The sequence below is a fragment of the Colius striatus genome, chromosome 1, assembly GCF_028858725.1.
Source record: "Colius striatus isolate bColStr4 chromosome 1, bColStr4.1.hap1, whole genome shotgun sequence".
Lineage (NCBI taxonomy): Eukaryota > Metazoa > Chordata > Aves > Coliiformes > Coliidae > Colius > Colius striatus.
This window is the reverse complement of record NC_084759.1, coordinates 16,571,677-16,590,911: the sequence shown is the minus strand read 5'-3', so window position 1 is coordinate 16,590,911 and position 19,235 is coordinate 16,571,677. Positions and strand designations below refer to the sequence as shown.

At 38.4% G+C, this 19,235-nt stretch overlaps 1 protein-coding gene across 1 annotated transcript in view; it reads right to left on the bottom strand.

The window, feature by feature from the left end:
• The window catches only part of DDX10 (DEAD-box helicase 10), a 172,810-nt gene that overhangs the window by 125,222 nt on the left and 28,353 nt on the right, over positions 1-19,235 (bottom strand). The window contains exons 11-12 of the mRNA XM_062020406.1: positions 12,289-12,376; positions 6,795-6,883 (exon numbers count right to left, since the gene is read on the bottom strand). Coding sequence (XP_061876390.1) covers positions 6,795-6,883; positions 12,289-12,376 — 177 coding nt within the window. The remainder of the gene's footprint in view (positions 1-6,794; positions 6,884-12,288; positions 12,377-19,235) is intronic.

Sequence of the window (19,235 nt, the reverse complement as noted above, 5' to 3'; positions counted from 1 at the left end):
GTAGATAGCATCATGTATTCTGTTCACCACAAAGCTCCAAATAAAATCAAATCTATACTTCCTAGTGGAAATATCATTATAAACAGTCCATGAAACATCCAAACAGTACTGCAGAACAGCAAGAGTGGACTATAGGCCCTGGAGAGCCTTGAATCATGCATAGTAGCCAATCATGCATGGTAGCCAATGGGATAGAGTAGACAGGAGTAGTACCCTGCTTAAATAATAAACAAATCAACCTAAACACAACCTCATTTGCTGTTAAACGGAGTAGTTTTGGTACACGTCACAGGTTAAGACACTGAAAAGTGGATATGCACTTAAAAAGCAGCTCATCCTGTTAGGATGAGGAACAAGTTTTTCAACAAATAAACTCTTCACTTTAATGTAAAGTTAATTTTAAGTTTTCCTGATAGACCAGTACTGTTGTTCTACAAGCAATTAACAGCAATGACAAAGCAAACAGAGAAACAGAGCTTTGCAAGACAAAGATCGAAGGAAGTTTTTATCCAGTGTATTTTGCACATTTGCTGACAGTGCACTGCTGTGAGGGTAACACAACACATTTGGGAACTGGAATTGAAGCAATCAACAATCTTAAAACTTGTTTCGCTGTTTGACAGCTAACACTAATTAGCTTTGCAATGAAATTCTGTGTTGAAGTTTGGCCTATTGACTACTTGAAACAAAACAAAAAACCCACAAACAAAGCAGATGCAATCTCTCACTGCAGCAGCTGGAGGAGATTCAAACCTAGAACTGGGCTTTAAGACCAGGCACAGTAAAACACGTATAAGGAGACTGCCAAAATGTCAATGAATGTGCAATCTCTTTGGCACAAGGATCAAAGTAGCAAAAAAGATCCTTTGCAAGAGAAACACTTTTTTGCTTTTCCAGATTTTACAACATTATTCTACATAAAATATTGCAGTCAACTGTTGACAAAGTACTGCAAGCAGCCTACTACCCATTCTGTGTTCACTTCTTTCTCATGCAAACATACACATTGCATACAGGGTTGCAAACTCTTTTTTTATCATAGCATCTCTTCTGTGTCAACAGAGTTAGTATCAAAGACCATGGCTGCTGTGAAAAGTTGGACAAAGTGAAGAAATTACTCTCTCCACAGAACAAGCTGAAAAACAGTCAGAAAGAGCAGCCCATGATGTGGAGGAGACTCCACCACAGCTTTTCTCATTCAAATTTGAAATCCTACCTGCCAGATTGCTGTTCTGAACTGATGTCTTCAATGATTGCATAAAACTATCAGTGTTAGCCAATTTTGCTACACTGCTTAGCAACCCTGTGAAAAAAAGGCCAGTGCTTTTCCAATTCAATGACATTTGAACCAAAAGAATACAGCCTTCAGACTTCAGGGAGAGGAAAGGTGTTAAGGTTGAATTTGTTAAGAAAGTAATAGTAAATAACTCTAAACAAAGTGCAGATAAACAATCTCGACTTTTTATTACATAACTTCTCAAAATCAGCATTTTGGCTTTTTTCTTTTCTACAGTATATTCCAAATGGAAAACAATTTGGGACAAATACATTCTACTACTGGTAAGTCTTTCTTCATTATTGTAAGATTCATAATTTTTAGAATTTATTACCTAATCATATGCCAAATCTAGAGTGTAGTCATACTAAAAAATCTGTATATATGAACCAGCGTTTTTTACATCGACTAAAAAGGCTTTCATTAATTCATTAGACCCCACTCAGGCCACAGTCCTACTCCAACTGAAGTTACAGATGTGCTTTTATTTTAGTGCTAGCACTTCATGCACTTTTCTTGAATAAGAAACGTGCAAGGTCTTTTCATAAAGACAGACAAAAAGCAAGTAAGTTATTTAGTGATTTCCATATGTCCTAACACAGACCACTTAAAATTTGCCAATGCCACAGTGTAGTCCTCAGACTATGGTAGCCTTTAAATGGCAAAACAAATACAGCTGACAAACTGAAGAACAAACCCTTTTCATATTACAGTGTGAAATGCAATGACTTCTCAGGAGCAAGCTCTTGCTGAAAGACATTTTATATAAAGCTTTTTAAAGCAATACTGAAACCAATGGACTATTTTGCTACCAGGAATAAAAGTACAGCTGACTGTTCTATTCATCAACAGAAACTGAGGTGGCCAGACATCATCATTCCCTAACATTGACCATGGAATGCAAAGAAGTAACTGAACAAAACACCCACAATGATCAGGCACCTTCTTCAATCATTGACAAAGAAGTTAAAAGAGTAGAACTATAAAAGAAAAAATGTAGTATGGCTTTAAGAATAATTCCTTATTCAATAGCAAACAAAAATGGTAACTTCAAAGAACAGTAAACATTTTGGTAAATTAATTCAAAGTATCAGACTTAAAATGAACTTTTTCTGAGCTTTCTTAATTATGCTTACACAAAGATCTTGAGTATGTTCAGATTAATGTAGTAACTTCACTATGCCTCTCTCTGGATTAGGTGGAAAAGCTGGGCATCTCTCTTCAGAAAGACAGAATCTGAGACAGAACAAAAATCGGTCCTTGCATGAAACAAACTACAGAGGAAATTTAAGACCAGTACAATCTGTAAGTGTCATGCAATCTCCTATTCTGCACCTAGAAGATTTCTAGCCCTTTTTGAAATATGAACCAGTTGTAAAGAATCTGAGGTCACTTCTGAAAAAGTCCTGCGCAATTTTACATACGTTAATGCTTCATTCTGAGTTACTACATTTACTAAATATAAGACATATTCCATTAGTGAACTTCTTCAGAATAATTTGAACACATAAAAACATAGCACAGCTATTTCTTTTATTGTAGAATAGGTTCAGACAAAGATTTAAAATAGCTTGAAAAAGGTTAAATACTCCCAAAAGCTATTTCAAGAGAAGAAACGTGTTATTACTTGCCTTGCAATGTATGCTACATCCACACTTAACATTTAAAATGTTTTCACAAGACAGGATGAGCAACCATGTGAAATCAGGAGAAATCAAATCAACTGAAGTGACACAAATCTGAATTAAAAGGCTTTTCAGATGGTCTGATTAACAACCAAAATGAACAGAGAAATTGCTTTTGCTATGTTATTTGCTAGCCAGCTTTACCCCTGTACATTAAGGAGCTCAAATGCACAGTAGTCTACTAATAATAAGGAGGGCCAAGCTAATGAAGAGTTTATGGGTCAGGATCAAAGAGAAGGCCAACAAAGAGGAAGTCATGGTTGGAACACAACCACTTAATAAACTGAGTTGTAGCCTCTTTAAAAAAGTAAAAGAATCTTCCACATTGCTGTTGCAGGCCCTGATGCTCTTAGTACCTGAGCCATTCTGACACCTGCTCAAAGTGTAATACCACAGAGCACAAGCAACAGAGATTTCTAGAGTGCATTTAAGACCATGTCTCCAAGTTAGCTTGGATTAGCTGACTCTGAGAGGCACTCTACTGGAACTCATGCATATGCCAAGTACATTTGCTTCTAAGGTCAACAGCAGGCTTGGCTACAAGATGAGAAAAGGTAGTTCAAGATCCTAGAAGAAATGAGGATGATGACTAAGAGAATAATGACCCCGTACTTTGAGAGAGGAGACTGCAGCTTGTTCAGAGATCTGTATGCTCAGAAGCTTACAGAAAATTCAGAAAGGCATGGCTGGGTCTGTGGGAGGGGGGAGCTGCATGAGAAATGCCCTAACTGGAGGTACTAAAGAGGTACATATGAGTAATATACAGCATGACAAATACTAAATCTGGTTACAGGTGCATGAAGACTGGAAAAAATTGGGAAAAATTGTTTCAATGGGGACTCAAGTGTAGAAAAGGAAGTACGAGGGCAGAGAGAAGGTGGGTCAAAAACCAGCAAAGGTATGATAACATGTGCAAAGCCTGTGACGGGTGCTGCCTGGGGCATGTGACAGGCAGACCTGCACTTGCTTATGGCAGCTGGGGCAAGATAACGAACGGAGTCCTCCCTAAGCACCCACCAAGGGTCAGGCCTACAACCACAGCCAGAAGGACTGGGGTGAGGGCAGTAGCTGCTTTCCCAGGCCAGTGAGAGGGCAGACAGGTGTGGACAGATGGATCATATATCCTGGTGTCACCCTCTTAGGATTTGGCAGCACCTGCAGCTACCTACAGCAATACTTGAAAAATTACCTGGGTACTAAATTGTGTGTATCAGATATTTCCCAAATCATTTGGCTTCAACCTGCTTTACTTAATTCTCTCTGTATCAATACAGCGATAAACAGAGAAAAATATGCTGCATTCTTCCTGGAATTCATGACAAAGTTCACAGAGAAAATCACCTTCTTTAGCAGGCCCTTAGAGTTGAGTCTGACCTGCCCATTGAGCACACTTGCCTGTTACACACTTGCCTGAGCACACATCTGCCCCTGGGGACTGGTACATATATGTTAGCATTTAACAAAATAAAGTGCCTGAGAAGTAAAATATTTCAAATCTCTGCCTCCTCTTTACCTTGTCTCCTATCCAGGAGGCCACACTAATTAATCATTCCTTTCCATCATGTTGTTTGTTTACATTTTCTTATGTTTTCAAAGCTGTCTTTTGCAATAAAAAGACAGATTTCTCTTTTAAGCAAACATCAAGGTTCTTCTTCACCAATCTTAAAGGCTGCCTATGTTAACACAAAGCCTGTGCAAGTCTTCCTCCAGCAAATTATTCTTGATAGCAATTTATAATGAGAAGCTACAGGAGAGAATACTAATGCATCCTAGCTTAAAGGTGATCAGTTTTTACATATGTGTATGTGAGTATAGACATGCAGACACACAGTTTTTATTTTTATACATATTGTTTTCTAGATATATACTAATTTAATATAATATATACATAGTTTTATGTAAGATGCAAGAATAAAAAGATACTACTGCTTTTCTGCAGACACTATTGTCAGAGCTTAAGAGAATCTCAGTGCACAGATGTGCCAGGCAAGAGAGCAATGAAGGAAGTGGGCAGTAGCCTGACAGACTGAAACGCAAACCTGTCAGGGGCATTAAACACCTTGTTTTCTCTGCAGGACTTTTAGTGGAGTAACATCTATTAAGCTAGCAGTAAATCCACAGAACGGCTGAAGCACTTTTCAGCACTCAGAAGGCAAAGGGAAGAAAGGATTCTCAATCCAGGTTTTACCACACATTTGTGCACAGAACACAAACCAAAGCTGTTTCTGAATGCAGAATTCAAATGTACCAGACTTTGAGGGTCTTTCAGATAATTTAACCTGACTTGATCCACTGTATCAGCGGATGTGCACTGAACTGAAAGCCAGGGGACAGCAGGGTGTCTTTATGTAGACTAGCAGTCTGGAGAGTGGAAGAGTGTCAATAAACTGTTCATTTAGAGCAGAATCTCCAAATTACCTTCCACATTCATTGTCTTCTGACTTTTTGATTATGCTTCCAGATATTTCGCAGTCTTGACTAAACCTCTCCTATTTTCTCCAGACAACTGTCTAGTTTCTTGCATTTTAATATAGGAGTGACTTACTAGTAACATGGCAAAGCTGGGGTTAGAATTGCCTTTGATGAAGAAAGTACAAATCCTGGCACAGAATCCTGAGAAGAAAAGAGCTGTAGACTACTCTGTCCACATTAATATCAGATACAAAGTGGTGCACAATGCTGAAATCCAGGACAAGGCACTGGGATTCCAAAAATGCAGCATTACCACCACCTGTCTGATGGTTTCTTAACACACTGGTTAAATTTGTGTGGTCACCTCTCTCAGTCCTAATCTTCTGCCACTGCTTCTTTACATTCAGCACAGTAGGACCTACAATAAGATTTTAAAGATACTGACAAATCACACAGGTGATGGTGCAGTTTCCACTACTTCTTTTTTTAAATTTCTCAGCCCATAAAGTAAGAAAGCATCTTTTGTAATAGGCTTATGTACCTTAAAAAACAATCACTGTTAATGGCAGCACAGCACAAGATCAAGTGTTCTACAGTCTAGTAATTTGTCACATTTTAGTTCATTATGCCAGGTGCTGACAAGTTTGAAGACTTAAGTCTTCTCTGTATGAAATTTCAGAGACATAAAATTAATTTACCATGAATCTTTGAGCACTTTCCTACTCCCTTCTGATCACCCTAAGTCCCATGAGATTATTCAAAAACTTCGTGTCTTAAAACAATCTCAGATGGCTGTCACCTGTAAAGTCAACCTGTCAAAATTAATTTCCTTCCCAAACAAAATACAGAATGGTTCAAAAATATGTACAAAAATATAGTAAAATAGATGCTGTTCAGTCCAGTGCAGATGTTTCATCATTAGCAAGGACATTGAATCTTCTGAAAAGTAACTTACATCCAAGAAGCAATGTCCCAATCACACTCAAAAAGAGACTGCAATATGTCATCTTTAGATACTCCCAATTTCTTTTTAAATAAAACACTTTACAGGTTAGCATTTAGGTATGAGGCTGAGGGCCAGTCTGGGAGAAAAAACAACCAAATAAAACCCAAAAATATAACAAAACCCCAAATCTATTGTTCTCTATCCTTTTACTTCATAAGTTTTGTCTTCTGTTGTACATAGCAAATGCACATTCTGCTGTAAGGGTTACTTCTCTCTACAGAAACACGTTGGTTTTAAACATCATTTCTATTTAGAATGTCTTTGAAATATGCAAAAGCATAGCATAAATATGAAACTGTAAATACATTAGAAGACTAACTCGGTGTTAACAGAGTCAAAACAGCTATTTAAAGCTATCATACAATACAAAATTTCTCACTACCCAGTTTTCACTTTCCAAGTTGATCATACTTACAGGGCATATTCTGCTAAAGGCAACTTGAAAACATCAAATACTTCCTTATTCTTCATCAAGTAAACTGAACGCAAGTAGGATACAAAACACTGAAAGAAAAACAGAAATAGTTAAAAAAAAAAAATAAACCATAGAATTACCAACACATGAAACTAACATTATATTGTTGCTCTAAACACAATATAGAATTTCATTATTAAGTAGTCTAACATTGATTTCAGACTAAAATTCTTTTACACAGTCATAGAATCATTTCATTTGGAAAAGACTTCTTCTGCAGGCTAAAAAACCCCAGCTCCCTCAGCCAGTCCTCCTAAGACTTGTTCTCCAGACCCTTTACCAGCTTCGTTGCCTGTCTCTGGACATGCTCCAAGACCTCAGTCTCCTTATAGTGAAGGGCTCAAACTGAACACAATACTTGAGGTGCTGCCTCATTGGTTCCGAGTACCAGGAGATAATCACTTCCGTGATCCTGCTGGTCATACGATTTCTGATACAAGCCAGGATGCTACTGGCCTTCTTGGCCACCTGCTGGCTCATGTTCAGATGGTTGTCAATTAATATTTCCAGGTCCTTTTCCTCTGGGCAGCTTTCCACCCACACATCTGCAAGTCAGTAGCATTGTATGGGGTTGTTGTGGCACTTCGTCTTGTTGAACCTCATAGAAATGGCCTCAGCTCATTGATCCAGCCTGTCCAGGTCCCTCTGAAGAGCCTTCCTGCCTTCATGCATATCTAGACACCTGCCCAGCTTGGTGTCATCAGCAAACTTACTGAGGGTGCACTCAATGCCCATCATCAAACAGGCCCCAACACTGAGCCCTGAGGAACACCACTGGTGACTGTCCACCAACTGGGTTTAACTTCATTCCACCCCACTCACTGGGCCCAGCCAGACAGCCAGTTTTCCACTGAATGCACCGAGCCATGAGCAGCCAGCTTCTTCAGGAGAATGCTGTGGGAGGCTGTGTCAAAGGCTTTACTGAAGTCCAGGAAGACCACATCCATAGCCTTTCCCTCATCCACCGAGCAGGTCATCTTGTCATAGAAGATCAGATTGGTCAAACAGGACCTGTCCCTCATAAAGCCATGCTGACTGGGCCTGAACCCTTGGTTGTCCTGTATGTGTCTCACAATGGTGCTCAGGATGATCTGTTCTGTAACCTTCCCTGACATAGAGCTCAAGCTGACAGGCCTGTATTTCCCAGGATCCTCCGTCTGACCCTTCTTGTAGATGGGGGTCCCATTTGCAAACCTCCAGTCCACTAGGACCTCCCCAGTGAGCCAGGACTGCTGGGTTGACAAGCACTTCACTAGCTCCCTGAGCACTCTCGGGTGGATCCTATCTGGCCCCATGGACTTGTGTAAATAAAGATGGAGCAGCAGGTCACATACCATTTCCTCTTGCATCAAGGGGACTTCATTCTGTCCCCGACCCTATCATCCAGTTCAGGTGGCCAGGTATCCAGAGAAAGCAGGTTTTACTATTGAAGACTGAGGCAAAGAATACACTAAGAACCCTAGTCTTTTCCTCATCCTTAGTCACGACATTCATCAGTCAAAGTTTATCATTACTACAGAAGCGAAGCCACTTCAAGTATTCAAATATGTCATTAAGTGCCCATTAATCGGCTGACTTTCACAACAGTACATCACGTTATTTTCTCAAGAGAGAAAATATAGCTAATTAGTCAAACAGAAACATCACTGGTTCATTCTTTCTTCTCCTAGCTTTTCTGAATGTTATGCTATGCTGATATCTGAATTCTGTGGCAGCAAGAACAAACTGTGTAGCTATCAATCTAAGATATCCTGACTTAATCTTAGACACTGACAGAATTCAATTCAATATAGCTGCCTTTCTCCACGGCCTAACATAATTCATATTACCTTGCATTTGCCATCAGCTCATCACATACATGTAGTCAATGAATGCAACTCAGACATAAATTCACTATACAATATTTACTAAGATCAGTCCAAGGTTGAAGTTTCAATTAATCCCAGATTCTCACCAAGAAAACTGGAAGTACTGTGTAAAAGAATAACTTAATCTTGTGTTGTATCTTCCCTCCATCCTTCCCAAAAGGAAAATTCTTATTCTGCCCAGATTTCTTTTAAATAGACCTTTTCTGCTTATCGGGAGCAGCATAAATACTGGAATATTTTAAGTATCAGAAAAGATCCTTGATTTCTGTTCCTTTTAACCTAATTTCTAACACATGCCTGAACTCCTACCACAAGGTTCAAACCAGCAAACACTAGTAACAATAGCAAATAAGCTCATAGGTTTGTAATCAAGCATACTATAATCACACCATTGATCCGCTATATACAGGTACCTGATGGAGAAAATTGTGTTAATAATTCATGTGGAATTTAAACAAACAAACAAACAAATCTATTTCTTGTTAATCGGAGATAAAGAAAAAGACTCAATAGTTAGGAATATCAATCTCTTATGGAGGTTGTTTAAATGCTTGTAAGAGAAAGAACATTTCTAAAGGTGAAAAGAAAGATGAGACAGTAAATTAAGCAATGTCAAAGTCATACTTTTCACCGTGGAAAAATGAAATTAAAACTATGAATAGTCAAATATCCAGAGCTGCTGAAGTAAATTATCATTTACTTATTTTTCCAAATGCTAAGCTTTTGGGTAAAGCTTCCTGCCCAGATTGTGTCATAAAATCACAGAATGGTAGGGGTTGGAAGGGATGTTTAGAGATCATCTAGTCCAACCCCCCTGCAGAAGCAGGTTCACCTAGATCACGTCACATAGGAACGTGTTCAGGCAGGTCCTGAAGACCTCCAAGGAAGGAGACTCCACATACTCCCTGAGCAGCCTGTGACAGGGCTCTCTCACTCTCCTGAACAGTAAAATAGTTTTTTCTTATGTTTAAGTGGAACTTTTTGTATTCCAGCTTCATCCCATAACCTCTTGTTCTGTTGCTAGGTACAACAGAAAAAAAGAGATGCCCCAACCTCTTGACATCCACTATTTAGATATTTGTAAATATTAATGAGATCCCCCCTCAGTCTCCTCTTCTCTAGACTGAACAGCCCCAGTTCCTGCAGCCTTTCCTACAGCTTTAAAGACTTCCTTGACTTTCAATTGATTTTAGCAGGGGAAGGTACTACCAAGAATGAGGTGCAGTATAAAACACTTGTTAAATTATTAATCATTTTAGGAAGATAACTAGAACTGGTAGGAAAAGGCTTCAAATCTGACAGATCTCATTAATTTATTGCTGTCTAGTAAGTAATGACAAAAATAAATGACAGAGTCTCTTTTTTCTCTCTGTAGTGATGGATGGAATAAAGGAGGTTACACAAGAAGTATCTTTTCTGTAAATCTGAGAGTTGCAGATCTGAAGACCTACAGAGTAACTATATGCCACAAGGCAGAAATCTCATTCTGCCTGTTGGATAACCTATAAAGCCATCCACTTACTTTACTAGTACATCTCTGATATACATGGTCTAGAAATTAATCAGTTATAGATAAGAGAAAGAAAAAACACATCTTTTGCCCTACAGTCACTAAGAATGAACCACCATACAAATGCCAGTTGTTCTAACTAGCACTTATCAGCTGCCAAAAGGGTTCAGCTTATTGAGACTCAAAACAATTTTTCAAGTTTGTCAAGGAAAAAATTGCAAGGTGGTGTTGCTCTATGTTCAGAAACAGGCATCTAATTAAAGTAAGAGGTATCAAAGGTCATCCAATATTAAAATAGTGATGATTAAAGTCTTCATATGACCTCATTCTCTATTATTTTAGGCATTGTGAAAACTTGCAGCAAAAGATATTCCTGGCTCCAAGAACTTACACTCAGCAGCGCAGTGCCTAGAAACATTTCACAAGCCATCTTCCATGGACAGTGTCTTTTACAATCAGTTCATTCTAGTCCAGGAAACTACCTAGTTATTTTATGTTTTTCTATCTTCCCTAAATCTGCCAAAATCTTGGTGAAATTCACATATTTTTTCATGAAGTGTCTCAGTAGTAAACATCTCAGCAAAGAAATCCCATTCAGAGTCCCATTCATGCACTTATCCATTTGAACTGGGAGAGCTATTCTAAGCTATTTTACATCTTGTTTAAATCCAAATGAAAGGTAAAATGATTTATTCAATGCATTGGATTTTACCACTGAGGAAAGACAAACTATTGTATATATTCAGCGGATACAATAATAACAATGTATTAAGAAAGTGGGCATGTGAAGTCTACCTGGTGTTGTATTTCTAATGTTTTAAGCCAAGGAATGAGATTTGCTACTTTTCAGAAACCCTTAATTATTATTATTACTTTAAAATGTTCTTTGTCAGGTCCCCAAGGAAAGTCTTCTGAGGAAGAACTATCCCCTGTCCCCTTCAATTCCAAGAGTTACTGAATAGAAAAAGGTACGGTCTTGCCACCACGGATACAAGATGAAAAGAGAGATATTTGTACTGATTTAACAGCAAACAGATGAAGCTGAAAGGAAACTCTAGAGATCATCTTGTCGAAACCTCTGCTCAAAGCAAGGTCAGCTACAGCAGGTTGCTCAGTTTTTTATATGCAGCAATGGAGACTGCACAGCATCTCTGTGCAACCTGTTCTAGTATTCAACTACCCTACCATACAACATTTTTTTTCTTGGGTTTAAATGAAGTTTTACATTTATGATCATCAGCTCCTCTCCTGTTACTGGGCACCACTCAGAAGACTCTGGGTCCATCTAATTTATATTTCTCTATTACATTAGATACTCAAAGTGCTCAGATATATTTGAGGTTCTTCATTGGTCTTGCCTCCTGTATGTCCATGTTTATCTTGTACTGGAAGCCCAAAATCATTCTTAGTGCTCCAGATGTGTCTCACCAGTGCTGAGTAGAGGGGAAGGGGTGGACCACCTCCATTATCTGCTAGCAATGTTCTACCTAATGCTGCCTAGAACGTGGTTGCCTTCTTTCCTGAAAAAGCACACTGTTGGCTCATGCTCAGTCTGGTGTCTGCTAGGACAATCTCTTGCTCCAGGACTTTGTCTGCAAAGTTTCTTTCTAGCCATTTGATCCCAGTCTGTATTGGTATGTGAGGTTCCTCCCACCCACGTTGAGGTTTCAAATAGCTGGGAAAGACTCATACGAAAGAATAAAACCCATCAAATAGTTGAGAAGCAATGACTACTAAATCAAAAATTACCTTCACACCCAAGACTCTAAAATAAGTATGTCCTCACCCATGCCTTAACTTTAGTACAACCATAGCATTAGCATCATGGGCTCATGTTTAGTCCATGTCAACTCACACAGGCTAGACAGGCATACTTCCCACCAACTGCTAACATGTGATTATTGTTTCTACCGATGCCACATGTTAAAGCATAAAAACAAGAACAATTCAGCAGTTCCAAACATGGGTGCTAGGGCACACATGATCAGGTCACTTATTCCAATAGCAGTTCTATTCAACTAGCATGTCTCAAGCTACAGTGCAGCAGGTGACTTACCCTCTGAGCTTTGTCCTTCAACTCCTGATCTTGAGCCAAGAAAGACTGCATTCTCTTTTGGATGTCTGTAAGTTTTTCAGGATTAATTCTAATTAAAAAAAACAAAAAAAAAAGCTGTAATTATTAGAACATGCGAAAATAAGCACCTGGTAAGTTCTCAAGTGTATTTTCACATCTCTTGCATTACATTAGTATGCATAAAGTCATTAACACTCTGAAATAGATTAGAATGGAACCATAACCACATTAAGGATGAAGCACGCATTAAAGACAAGAGAAATATGAGCTCAATTTTTTTATCCAGAGGATTTCTAGTCAAGATGGTGAAATTTCTTTCAAAGCAAAGTCAAAAATCAGCAGTAAAGAACTTCTTGGATTTATAAAAAATGCTGAGAAAAAATACAGAAAAAGCCTAATGAACTACAATACTACTTTATACTGAGACAGCAGTCTTCATAAGGGAATTCTCAGCATTTTTGAATGTTTAATTAAGATCCATTGCCCTGGGAATAATGAAATTGAAGAACTTCTTTGTTCCAGACAGAAGATCAAAAATAAAGGACATTGAGACTAAACAGATTTAAGAGTTCCTCAAAATACCAATTGAGTGAATAAAGTACAGTGCCTGTATTATAGACAATGCTATTAAATCTACTAAGAAGGTATGCAAGCCCTCTCTCAGACTCCAGATTGTTCCACTAAATCCATCTTTTTGTTATCTATCTCTGGTTTTGATCTGCTGGTGCCACATAACCTACCAAACATGGTATAAGGTTACTCCTCGAGTACAGGCCAAAATGCACAACTATCAGGTTTCTTAATCTGGTTCTTGCTTCTGTGTCATGTTATGCCATATAGTACAACAAAACACAGCCTTTGCTGGAGGAATTCAAGAAAAAAAAAAAAGCAGCACATAGCAATAAGTCTAAAAACCGTAACTCTGATTAAAATACTAGGCAAGAAACATATAGTCATTTTTTGTAATGTAATCCACTATAACCATCCATTATTCTTAATAAGTACAAAAACAGTTACTAAGGAAAGGATTAGAGGTTACGAGCAAAGAATAATTTATGAAGACATCAAGCTTTATTCTATCATTGTCATTTCAATGTCTTATCTCTGATAGACACAGACAATGGAAAACAGTAGTGTCTACAAGAGCTATTTAGCTATATTTTTAGTGAAAGATAAAGAAGCTGAGTTCCAGTTCCCAGTTAGCACACAATTTTCTCTGAAAGTGTAAAAACATACGAAATAAATGAAAAGGCACAAAAAATACAGTAGGAGACAGACTGACCAATAAGTCTTTGAAATGCAACTTGGAATGGAGTACACACAAGGTACCAAAGATAGAAAATGTAAATAAAGAGAAGACGCTTTTAGACTATATTCTAGAAAACAAGACTGAGAATGAGACAATGAAAGTATCTATGATCTCAACAAAAGAAAAATTTAGAAGAGCAAAACAAAAGCAGTAGCTTGCTTAAAATCAAATTGTGTTAGAAGGTACAAACACAAAGCACACTACCTCACTGCAGAGGAAAGACAGCAGGAGGAGGAAAACGGCTGGCTAGGTGAAACCAAAGTGTTTAAACTGCCCTGAAACTGCAGAAGAAATCTTAAAGTAGAACTGAAGACAAGGATAAAAAAAGCACAAATACATTGGAATAAATCACAGAATGGTAGGGGTCTGAAGGGACCTCTTAAAGATCACTTTAGTCCAATCTCCCTGCTAAAGGAGGTCCACCCATATTAGGTCACACAGGAACATGTCCAGGTGGGTTTGGAAACATCCAGAAAAGGAGTCTCCACACCCTCCCTGGGCAGCCTGTGTCAGAGCTTCCTCACCCTCAGAGGAAAGTAGTTTTTCCTTTTGTCTAAGTGGAATATTTTGTGTTCCACTTTTTGTCCATTACCCTCTGTCCTATCACTGGACACTTCAGAAAAAAAGCGTTGCCCCTACTCTTGACATACACCTTTTAAATACTTGTAAGTATTAATGAGGTCCCTTCTCAGTCTCCTGTTCTCTAGGCTGAACAGCCCCAGGTCTTGCAGCCTTTATTCATAAGAAAAATGCTCCAGTCCCCTGATCATCTTGGTGGCCCTGCACTGGACCCTCTCCAGAAGTTCTCTGTCCTTCTTGAGCTGAGGAGCCCAGAACTGGACACAAGACTCCAGATGAGGCCTCACCAGGGCAGAGCAGAGGGGAGGAGAACCTTCCTCAACCTGCTGGACACACTCTTCTTGATGCATGCCAGGATGCCACTGGCTTTCTTGGCCAGGAGGGCACATTGCTGGCTCATGTTCAGTATCAACCAGAACTCCAAGATCTCTCTCTGCAGAGCTGCTCTCCAGCAAGACAATCCCCAATAATAGTTACAAGCACAAAATGAGATACAAGAGTAAAGATTTGGCAGCACGTGTAACAAAAAAAGAAACATAAATTAACATAAGAACAGTAGTAAGATAGCCCAGAGAAGTGTTGGATTGTGGTCAAGTTTTGGGAAAGCTACTAAGAGGATGGTCTCAAGGCATTTAAATTAGACAATATCTTTTTATCCTTGTCTTCACTCAAAGTGGCAGCTGCAATCAGACAGCTACAACAGCTAACAACAGCTACAGCACAGTCCAAGCTCATACCAGAATCATAAATCACAGGATAACTGGTGCTTAGATAAATCAGCTGAGTCAAAAGAAATTTGCTCCATAGCAACTAGAGAGAAAGTCAACATACAAGTCATAGTTGTATCTATTCTTGAGAACTCATCCAAGACAGATAGAAATCTCAGAGATACGGCAAGTAAACATAGTCCTCATCTTCGAAGGGGAGCAAAGGAGAGAAGTTAATAATTTCTCTGTTTTATTGATATCAAAAAACAATTTGTAAACACCTAAAGAAAATAAGCAAACACACAATAACCAACATAGCTGTCAGAAGCCAAACATGACTAATCAGTTAGATTATCCTCCATAGTGACATTAGCAAGCTTTAAGAATAGCAAAGAAACAACATATGTTACATTTGGTGTCACAAAGCATCTGGCAGTTGCACATTATCGTAAACTAGGGAAATATGGTCTATATGAAATCTTAAGTAAATGCAAAATTGGCCTTAGAGATGTACCTAAAGATTAGTATGGACTGTCAACTGCTCACTGTTGTCACTGTCAAAGTCAAGGTACATACCAAGTTCCAATTCTTACCCGATTATTATTTTCTGTGACTTGATTACTGCAGGAGTATGATTCGTTATTTATAGAAGATAATTCATCATCAGGACTGAGTATAATGGACAAAAAGATCAGACAAGATGTAACAGTATTTTGTTGGCCACTGTCATCTTTGCCTTATGCTGGGATTCCAAAAATAAGAAAGCTTATCATTGTTAAAACTGGATTTTGGTTTTAATGAGTTTGCATGGGTTTTCTTTCAGAACAAATAAAACTCTTCATAATAATTACGTACACGTGACTATTTGGAGAGACAAACCTAAACCCAAACACTTGAGTTACTGTTTGCCTGAACAACTAAGAACTAGTGAGCTAGAACCAACTATAAAAGCCCAGAAGGAGATTTTATGACATTGTCATTTTAAATACTCTGTGAGTACAAATCTTGCAGTTAAGGAGCAGCATAACTTTTTGAAATTGCTGTTTTGCCTAGCAGTTTCTTAAATGGCAACACTTGACTGTGCCATGATGTAAATATGAACACAACTTAATTGTCTTACAAACTGATCAGACAGTCCTCTACAAATTCCCTGGTTGATTAGCACAGTTTTCCTCTCATTTCCCCTGTTTTTAACATCAGAATAAAAGCACTGCTTTAACTAGATACTCTCTCTTCCTCATCTTCTCCAAAGCAGAATTTAAACAGAGAATCTCAACAATCACCAGAAAGACCATGCTGCCACCATGTAACAAAATAGTTACCATATTCCACCCAATTGCCATGCAGTAGCACATTCTGGATGACCTGGAAGGCTGGAGAGAGGAGGAAGAGCTGGGACCTAAGGAAAGCTGCTCAGAGCTGCCAGCCTCACACCAGCAGATGCATAACCATGACACCAATGGATGGTCCTACAGTAATGAGGGTAACTGGGAGGGCAACAAGTTTTAATGGATTCCCTAGTATTAATGTTAACTGTCAATACATAGTCAAGTATTCTCCACTACTAGAAAAAAAAAAAAAAAAGATGTTTCACTGTTGTAGTTTTCTTCAAGAACTATAGTTTTGGAAAAATCTTAAAGAAAGCAGTATTACAGTGTGAGTATCTACTTACCTCTTTGGTAAAATTTTCCAGACACTAAATTTGCTATGACAACCCTGCAGGAAACAGCTCTTATCTTGTTACTCAACAAAATTGGATGTGATAAAGTAGTCTCAAGGTATGATCAAAAACAATTTCAGTCTACAGCTTGCATCTAAAACTTTGAAATTATAGACTCCTTATAAATGTGTACATAGTATTTAATGCTTTCAGAGTAGCTGTTTGCCATATTTGAATGCTCTAAAACATGGTATTTACTATTGCATATTGTACATTTTCTCTTGCTGTTTGAACAATGAAAGGGAGATGTATTGTTAAAAGCATTACCTGTAAACTGGCAGTCTGTGCTGATTAGAAAGGAATGCTATAGTAACAGCCTCTACAGGAAGCTTAGATTTAAAATAAAAAATTAAGAAAACAGCCCAAACCCTAGACTTCGAAACAGCTATTCAAGAAAATAAAAGAACTTCTTCCCCTCTATGCTTTCAAATTATGGAACTGTTTAAAAAGCTGTCTAAATGAAAAAAAAGAAATATTAACAGCTGTTTGCAACATAAAAAATACAAAAAAGGAAAGTAAGAAAATTAGTTCTTGCAATCTCTGTGCAAGACGAATACCTTAATTGGCAGTGATGTTTTAGAAACAAAAAGTTTTCAGAATGAAATTGAAAAGTTTGAAGAGTTAAAATCTGTTGGCAGTGAACAATGCCCATTAGCTTCTAACTCACAAGTTAGAAGACAAGACTGTCAATTCTTGAGAATCCGTAATAAGGTTAATACGCACAAGTAACACCATAAGATTTCAACAGAAGACCTGGAACATGATTCATCCATTGAGGCATCTTCTTCAATAATTTATCAACTGACAAAATACACCCGGGTTGTATTAATTGGGAAACTGCCTAGCAGTACATAAATGAAGCAAATTTGTAGTTAAAACCTTTGGGATTAGACTGATTGCAATCCACAAGTAATTGCAAGAAGTTTTGTAAGGATATTAGTAAGCTTCTTACTAGTATGATACTAAACCATTTAGGCCTTAACCACACTGGATAGCTGTGCTGCCAATTAACAAGACCTGGACAGGCTGGAGGGCAAGAAGAAATCTAATGAAATTCAACAAGGGCAAGTGTAGAGTCTTGCATCTGGGAAAGAAGAACCCCATGTACCAGTACAGGCCGGGGAATTCACTCTTAAGAGAATAGCGTAGGAGAAACAGACATGGCCTTCTTGGTGGATAGCAGGATGGGCATAACCCAGCAATGTGCCCTCGTGTCCAAGAAGGCCAATGGCATTCTGGGGTGGATTAGAAGGGCTGTGTGCAGTATGTCCAGAGAGCTTCTCCCCTCCTCTACTCTGCCCTTGTAAGACCACATCTGGAATATTATGCCCAGTCCTGGGACCCTCAGTTCAAGGACAGGGAGCTGCTGGAAAGAGTTCAGCACAGGGCCACAAAGAAGATTGAAAGGAGTGGAGCATCTCCCTTGTGAAGGAAAGGCTGAGGGAGCTGGGGCTCTTGAGCTTGGAGGAGACTGAGGGGTGACCTGATTAATGTTTACGAAAGTGTAAAGGGTGGGTGTCAGGAAGATGGAGCCAGGCTGGTCTCAGTGATGTCCAATGACAGGTCAAGGGGCGACAGGTACAAGCTGGGACATAAGAGGTTCCAAATACAAGGAAGAATTTCTTCACTGTGAGAATGAGGGAGCACTCTAATTTTCCACCTTGTCATCCTTCTCTGATTTCTTCTACCTTCACTTTACAATTTTTTGCATCATGTATCTTGAACTATTATGTATTCAAAATGGAGTCAGATTCATACCACATTTTCTGGCTTGCTTTCAGTTTTTCTTCCTGTTTCTTTCACACTGAGGTTCCTTTTTTTGATTTAACACTAGACTGACAGTCTCAAAGAACAATGAACTCCTTCTTGCCTCTAGTTGCTAATTAAGAAATTATCACTGATTCTTTTTAGTGGTGTTTTTATATTACTTTTACAGTGAAGAGTTTTTGCCTCTCCTACATGTCCATTATTCTGCATTTAACAGAAATTAGAAATATAGGTGCTTTTTTTTTATTTTTACATGGTATCATTATATACTTCTGTAACCCTTTTAATGCCATTTCTCTCTTGTACAGGTAGCATAGAACTCTATAGCTTTCCATCAGAATAGTGTAAGATGTAAAATGACCATTTAGCCACACCTTTTATTTCCAGTTCTTCTCAGTTAACTGATTAAGAAAGACCATGGCAAATTGAAGAAACAGTCTAGAACTAAAAGGACAGATGAAAGAAACAAGGATGATAACAGGTATAGAAAACACATAAGGCCAGAAGAAGAAATTTTACTTACCTGCAAAAACAAAAAAAAGAGAAAGAGAGCAGTGGCACAGGCTGCCCAGAGGGGTTGTGATGTCTCCTTCCTTGAAGGTCTTCAAGACCCGCCTGGACATGTTCCTATGAGACCTGATCTAGGTGACCCTGCTTCTGCAGGGGGGTTGGACTAGAATGATCTCTAAAGGTCCCTTCGAACCCCCACCATTCTATGATTCTATGATAACGTGATAATATTCAATTACATAAAAAGTAGCTGTAAAGAGTAAGAGAATACATAATTTCCATATATTCTTGGTACAATACAAAATAAATACTTAGATTACCTACAAGGCTTATCAGA